Below are 6,457 nucleotides of genomic sequence, written 5' to 3' on the forward strand. Positions count from 1 at the left end.
TGTCCCAAGTTTGAGGCATCAGGGTAGGTAAAGTGGGGCTTTTTTAACACAGGCAAACCCCTCTCTGGGCCATGGGGTCCTGGTCCCACAAGAGGACTAGCACCAGCATCTTGTCCTCAACAAGATCCTGGAACCTCCCTATGCAGCAGATGAAGGACATCGTGCTGCTGGGGGTGCCTGGGCCACCCTGGAGCCACGGGCTGGAGGTGTAAGCGTGGGATGCTCTCCTTCCCCTGCAAGTTCCCATGGACCCTTGAAGCCCAGCTCGTTTTAAAATGGATTTACAGGCAGGAGGCAGATGGATCAGAGCAGCCCCGCACCGGGAGCTGTCAGTACCCCATGACCCCAGTGTGCTGTCCCCAGCAGCACAGCCCTGAGGTCCCAGCTCAGATCCTCAGCTGGTGCTCCCTGGGGTGGAAGTGCTGCTGTGGGATGTTTGGCAGGGCAGCAGGAGCCTGGGACAGCCTGTCCCATCCCCGGGGGCTGCTGCTTGCCAGGGGGGCCGCAGCCAAAGCCAGGCCCAGTGCTCGGAGCGTCCCTTATGGGGAGTGCTGCCAAGCTCACACGGGAAACACAAAGGGTTGAGTCCCGGCGGCTTGGCGTCCCCCACCAGCTGGGACATGTCACTGGCCCCAAGAGGAGCTGGGATGTCAACTCCAGCTTGCTGGGGTTCTGGCTGCCCAGAGAAGGCAAAGCCTTTTCCTGGAGCTATGAGAGTTGCTCTGTGCTGTGTTTGAGTGTCTGGGGGGATGCAAGAATGCCTGAGGGGATGCAGTTATGCCTGAAGGTCTGCCAGGGAGGGTGCAGTGGTGCCTGGGAGGATGTGGGAATGCCTGAGGGAATGCCCAAGAGGATGCAGGGGTGCCTAAAGGGGTGCTTGGGAGGTTACAGGGATGCCCAGGAGGATCTGGGGATGCCTGAGGGGGTGCCCAGGTAGATGTAGGGATGACTGAGGGGATACCCAGGAGAATGAAGCTTAGGAGGATTTGTGGAAGGATGCAGAGATGCCCAGGAGAATGCCCAGGAGGACACAGGGATGCCTGGAGGAGCCTGTCCCTGTGGAGGCATTGAAGCTTCCCCCTGCATCAAATCTTGTGTGGGGCCAGTGTGAGCAAACGCCGTCTGCAAAGGCAGGGCTGGCACCCAGGAGTGGTGCCCAGGGCCAGCCTGTGTTTGGTGCAGGTAGCCATGGCTGGGGGGGGGGGGGCCGAAAAGGTAGCCATGGCTGGCTGGCATGGCCAGCAACCACCGCAGGTGGATCAGAACACTGTGAATATGAACAACCCAGCAGCAATGCCCTGCCAAATTACCTCTTACCAAGGCTTAGTCAGGGTCATTAACTATGTTATTGCACGTGGCATTTTTCCTTGACCTCAGGTTTAACATTACGCTCACAATGAAGTCGTGTGTGAGCCCTTGTGCCTTGAGGAGATGAGGCTTCACAGAAAGCCCCAGTGAGATGCAGGAGCCATACCCAGCATTGCTGTGGGTCACTTGAGGGTGGCCAAGGCCACGGTGGGAAAAGGCATTGGTGGTAAAGGCAGAGGAGCTGTGACCTTCTCCTTGGCCACAGGGTGTGCAGTTTGGGGCTGAAATTGGGGTGGGTTTTTAAGTGACTGATGAGCCCCACTTCTTTTCCCCTGGTTGCTGCTTGTGCTGTTTACTCTTTTTGGCAGCAGTAGTAGCATTAATCACTGGGTTTTATCCCTAATCCTCAGGTCCCCAGGTGATTACACAGCAACTGCTGTAGGCATTTGGGAAGGGGCGTCAGTTCCTTGGAGGCAGAGTGAGGGGGTACCACAAATGCTCTAGGAACAGGTCCAGATGTGCAGGGTGCTGGCAAGACCAGACAGGACTGCCCTCTCTCTGCCCCTACACACACCTTCAGGGCAAGTTGTCCTGTCCCATTGGGAGCTCACCCAGGATCCCTGGGTGCTGTGGGGTGCTGCTGGCTCCCAGGTGGCACACTGGCTCTGGAGCACCCCTGGGTGCTGTGCCCGTTGGCCAGGGTGCATCAAGGATGCTGTATGTGGACTTTCAAGCGAAATGGTCTCACCCCAGCCTTGCCTTGGGCTGTGCTTTTCTGAGTCAGTCGGCTGGAAGATGCCACGTGGCTGTGGGCTGAGCCAGAGGCTGCGTCACCTGGGGGACATCCCTGCGGGGTTTGCCCCAGTTTGGGGTGTCCCTGGGTGCCCTGTGGTTGCCACAGACCCTGTCCCTGAAGGTGGAGAAGATTCATCTGCCCAGGCGAACACACCACCCCTGGGAGGAGACGGGTCCTGCCCTGGTGCTGACTAAACTCCAGGGTGCAAATCCACCCAAGGGATTGCCAAGCAGGCTGGCACTGCCCTCACTCTGCCTTTTCCCAGCCTGGGGCTCCATGTTTCTCCTCAGTTTGCCATTGGAGGGTGCCAGAGCATCTCCCCATAGGTTCAGGATGGGACCTGCCTCCCCACTGTAGGATGTGGCTGCTGAGTGTGTTCAGTGTGGGCAGGAGGGTGACCTGAAGATGCTGCATCCTCTGGGAGCTGGGAGGGCCATGGTGGGCACAGGGGCTCAGCCAGGTTGTCTGCATCCCCAGCTGGAGGATTGCACGCTGCAGGTCTCGCCCTCTGGACACTACCTGGACCTTGACTTATCTCTGCTGGAGCAGAAGGATGATCTGGAAGGTTTCTATGAGGAAGTCAGGTGAGGTACATGGGGTGTCTGAGCCCTCCAGGGGTGGGACAAGGGGACCCCATGTGCATCTGAGCACTGAGGGCTGTGGTGGTCCCACTGTGGAATCCTACACAGTGTTTCCCACTGCCCTAGGAAGGGGAGACGGCCAACCCTGATCCTGCGCACGCAACTCTCTGTCCGAGTCCATGCCATCATCGGTGAGTCCTCCTTCTCCAGCAGCTTGTCTCCCTCCCCAGGTGGTGGCTTGGCATCTGCCATGAGTTTTGGCCAGGCTTTTTGTGATGGAAAGAGGGAGCAATTCAGCCCAGGGCTGCTCCTGCCCCATAACTCTTCCCAGAGATGCAGGGACATGGTCCCCATGAGGCTGGTGGGATCTTGCTGGGTTAATCCCCCCCATCCTCAGACATCAAGACTTCTGCCTCTTGGGCTGGGAGCCCACCACCCACTGCAGATATTCTGGGTCATTCAGGCAAGCTCTAATTATAGCCTTGCAGGATGCAAACAAATAGCTCTTGCACAGCAGAAAGTGCTGCCAGTTTGGGGCAGCCTGCTCGGAGGTCCTGCAAGATGCTCAGGAGTGCAAAAGCCTTCTTTCTCCATAGAAAGAGGGGGAACAAGCACTGAGCAGAGTAATGCTGGCTGGGCATCAGCTGGCTGGGCAGGGCTGCAGCCAAGCCCGAGCGATGCAGGAAGAGGCAGGAAGGCCAGGACTGGGGTCATGCTCTTTGTGAGCAGTTCCCAGGCTCCAGGCTGTTCTGCTTTCACTCTGGGCTGCTCTGCTTTCCCTCCAGGCTGCCTTGCTTTCCCTCTGGCTGCTGTGACAAGCTGATAAGCGAGCAGAGGAGGCTGCCGAGACCTTGTGTTTTACAGAGCCCTGTCAGCATTACTGGAGGGCTCCTTGGACAACTTGCTTCTGGGTTGTTACATCCATAAGCCTGACCCAGATAACTCAGGATGCTCAGATAACTCAAGCTTTGGATGCAGGAAGTGATGACTCCCAGTGGCTTTGGTCCCCACATTTCTTTAAGTGGGCATTCCAGCTTCCCATTGCCCTGGCTGTTCCATGCTGGCTCCTGCCTGCAGGCACCATCTGCATAAGCACAGTCTCCATCCCAGTGACTGTCCTTCTATCCCTGAGCCAGCGTCATGCTGCCATCCTTCCCATCCCCATCCTTCAGCTCTTCTCAAGCTGTGGGCCTGCTGTGGGCTCCAGGATCGTGTCAGGGCAGAAGTGTAAGGAGAGATGGCTAAAAGTAGTTCAGCCTCCTGTCCTTGTTCCTGTTTCGGTTATGCACAGGAAACCAGAGGGGATATTTATGTCATTGCTGGGCAGAAAAAGAAGACAAAACAAAAGGAAATCGGAAGGTGGCAGGGCTGAAATAAGTAGTTGTGGAGCTGCAGCTGCTTCCACCTCGGGGCAATGCCAGCATCCTGGGGTGACAACACGGGGTTGAGTCAGGATGCGGGGCTTTCCCAGGCAGCTGGCAGCATTCTGGAGCCATGGTTCAGCATCAATCATTTCCTTCCAGAGAAGCTGTACAACTCGCAGGGGCCGGAGCTGCGGCGATCTCTCTTCTCCCTCAAGCAGCTCTTTCAGGTACGATGATGCTGGTGGGTCTCAGGGGTGTTCCCTGGAGGCTGGCAGCCCACCCCTGCCTCCCCCGCTGTGGTAACGCCTGGCCTTCACCCTGCAGGAGGACAAGGACCTGGTGCCGGAGTTCGTGAACCTGGATGGGCTGACATGCCTGATCAAAGTGGGGGCGGAGGCTGACCAGAACTACCAGAATTACATCCTCCGGGGTGGGTGTTTGAGCACCTCTCATCCCTAGGGAGGAAAGCTTGGCACTTGTGAGGGGGGTGAGGCAGCCCCCGCCAAGGGAAGCCCTATCCCTGCTGTGCCATGACCCTGTCCCCTCTCTGCCTTGCAGCCTTGAGCCAGATCATGCTCTTCGTGGATGGTATGCAGGGTGTCATCAACCACAACGAGACCATCCAGTGGCTCTACACACTGTCAGGAAGCCCAGTAAGTTCCCAGTGCTCTTGGGGGGCTGCCTGTCCCCCTTGCTGCACCCTTCTTCCCTGCTTGTGGCTGTCTCCTTGCACTGTCCCTCAGGGATTTACCCCATCCCCTGCCTTTGGGCTCAGTGCCCTTTGTATGTGTTGGGTTCTGCTCCCAACCACCTGGAAGCCAGGCAGGGTTGCTAGAGCTCCCCATCCTGATGTGACCATGCTTCTGGGCAGAGAGCTTAAGCAAGAAGGTCCTGATCCAGGTCCCTTCCCAGTGTGCCTTGGCCATCAGCATCATAGCTGCAGGCCAGTCTCTGGTCCCATGGCAAAGCCCCCAGCCCTGAAGCATGGTGACCCAGCAGCCAGTGCTGCAATCCCAGCCACTGTCCCTTGTCCCAGTATCGCCTGGTGGTGAAGATGGCACTGAAGCTGCTGCTGGTGTTTGTGGAGTACACAGAGCCCAATGCCCTGCTTCTCATCCACGCCGTCAACGCTGTGGACCAAGCGAGAGGTGGGTGCAGTGCCAGCCTCCTGTGAGGTCCCCACCGGGGGACAGTGTGTGTCTGTGTCCCTGTCCCGTGTGTCACTGGCATGGGCCACTTTTCCCAGGCACCTGTCCATGGTCCAACCTGATGGCTATCCTGGAGCAGCGCAGTGGGGCTGACGTGGAGCTGCTGGTGTTTGCCATGACACTGATCAACAAGGTTCAGGCGGGTGGCAGGGTGTCCCTGTGGTGCCATGGTGTCAGGGCTCAGTGTGGGTCACACTGGTCCCAGCACCATCACTTTGGTCCTGCTTAGACACTGGCAGCCCTCCCAGACCAGGATACCTTCTACGATGTGACAGACTGCCTGGAGCAGCAGGGTATGGAGCAGGTGGTGCAGCAGTTCCTGGGCAGTAAGGGCACCGACCTTGACTTGAAGCACCAGTTCACACTCTACGAGGTGAGTGGGGCTCCTGTGGGATCTGACCATGCACCATGTCATGTGGCAGCAGGGTCGGCAAGTCATGGGGTGGTGGGGTTGACTTGCCCACCTGTCCCCTCCACAGAGTGCTCTCAAGCTGGAGGATGGTGTGGAAGAGCCACCCTCAGGGGGACGCAAAGAGCGGAGGAGGACAGACGAGGGCCGGCGTGGATGGCGATCCCAGGGTGGCTGCCCGGAGCCGGGCCTTGATGCCCAGCCTGGGTCCCCTGACACCCCAAAGGAGCTCCCCAGTGAGGACACCTCAGCTGTCCCCATGCCAAACAGCCCAGCAGTGTAAGTGTGGCTGGAGGTGGCTCATGATGGGGATGCTCCCAGGACTTTTCATCAGGGACTACAACGACAGGACAAGGGGCAATGGGTTTAAACTTAAACAGGGGAAGTTCAGGTTAGATATAAAGAAGAAGTTCTTTACTGTGAGGGTTCTGAGACACTGGCATAGTTTGCCCAGAGAAGCTGTGGCTGCCCCATCCCTGGTAGTGTTCAAGGTCAGCTTGGACGGGGCTTGGAGCAACCTGCTCCTGCTCTAGTGGATGATGTCCCTGCCCACGACAGGGGGGTTGGAAGTGGATGAGCTTTAAAGTCCTTTCCAACCCAAACCAGTCTGGGGTTCTGTGATTCTATGTTGAAGATGCTGGGATACAGTGTGAGCAGCACTCGAGTCCATTCCCAGTGCCAGGGTGAGGGCAGCTCCTGCCCTCAGCCCCTGTCACCTCTTTCTCCAGCCCATGTCCCAGCAGTATCTTCAGCAGCGCATCCAGTGTGTGGCTGGGCCCCGGCCCCCCGCG

General features: G+C 58.1%; 1 protein-coding gene across 1 annotated transcript in view; it reads left to right on the plus strand.

Annotated features, from left to right (window-relative positions):
- The first annotated feature begins 2,581 nt into the window (after nucleotides 1-2,581).
- The window catches only part of LOC104408541 (FH1/FH2 domain-containing protein 1-like), a 9,537-nt gene continuing 5,661 nt past the window's right edge, over nucleotides 2,582-6,457 (plus strand). The window contains exons 1-10 of the mRNA XM_010018182.1: nucleotides 2,582-2,688; nucleotides 2,812-2,876; nucleotides 4,209-4,276; nucleotides 4,374-4,479; nucleotides 4,608-4,702; nucleotides 5,086-5,197; nucleotides 5,296-5,390; nucleotides 5,487-5,630; nucleotides 5,737-5,945; nucleotides 6,395-6,429. Of these exons, the coding sequence (XP_010016484.1) occupies nucleotides 4,622-4,702; nucleotides 5,086-5,197; nucleotides 5,296-5,390; nucleotides 5,487-5,630; nucleotides 5,737-5,945; nucleotides 6,395-6,429 (676 nt within the window). The 5' untranslated portion in view covers nucleotides 2,582-2,688; nucleotides 2,812-2,876; nucleotides 4,209-4,276; nucleotides 4,374-4,479; nucleotides 4,608-4,621. The remainder of the gene's footprint in view (nucleotides 2,689-2,811; nucleotides 2,877-4,208; nucleotides 4,277-4,373; nucleotides 4,480-4,607; nucleotides 4,703-5,085; nucleotides 5,198-5,295; nucleotides 5,391-5,486; nucleotides 5,631-5,736; nucleotides 5,946-6,394; nucleotides 6,430-6,457) is intronic.

The sequence above is a fragment of the Nestor notabilis genome, unplaced genomic scaffold, assembly GCF_000696875.1.
Source record: "Nestor notabilis isolate BGI_N333 unplaced genomic scaffold, ASM69687v1 scaffold13387, whole genome shotgun sequence".
NCBI lineage: Eukaryota > Metazoa > Chordata > Aves > Psittaciformes > Psittacidae > Nestor > Nestor notabilis.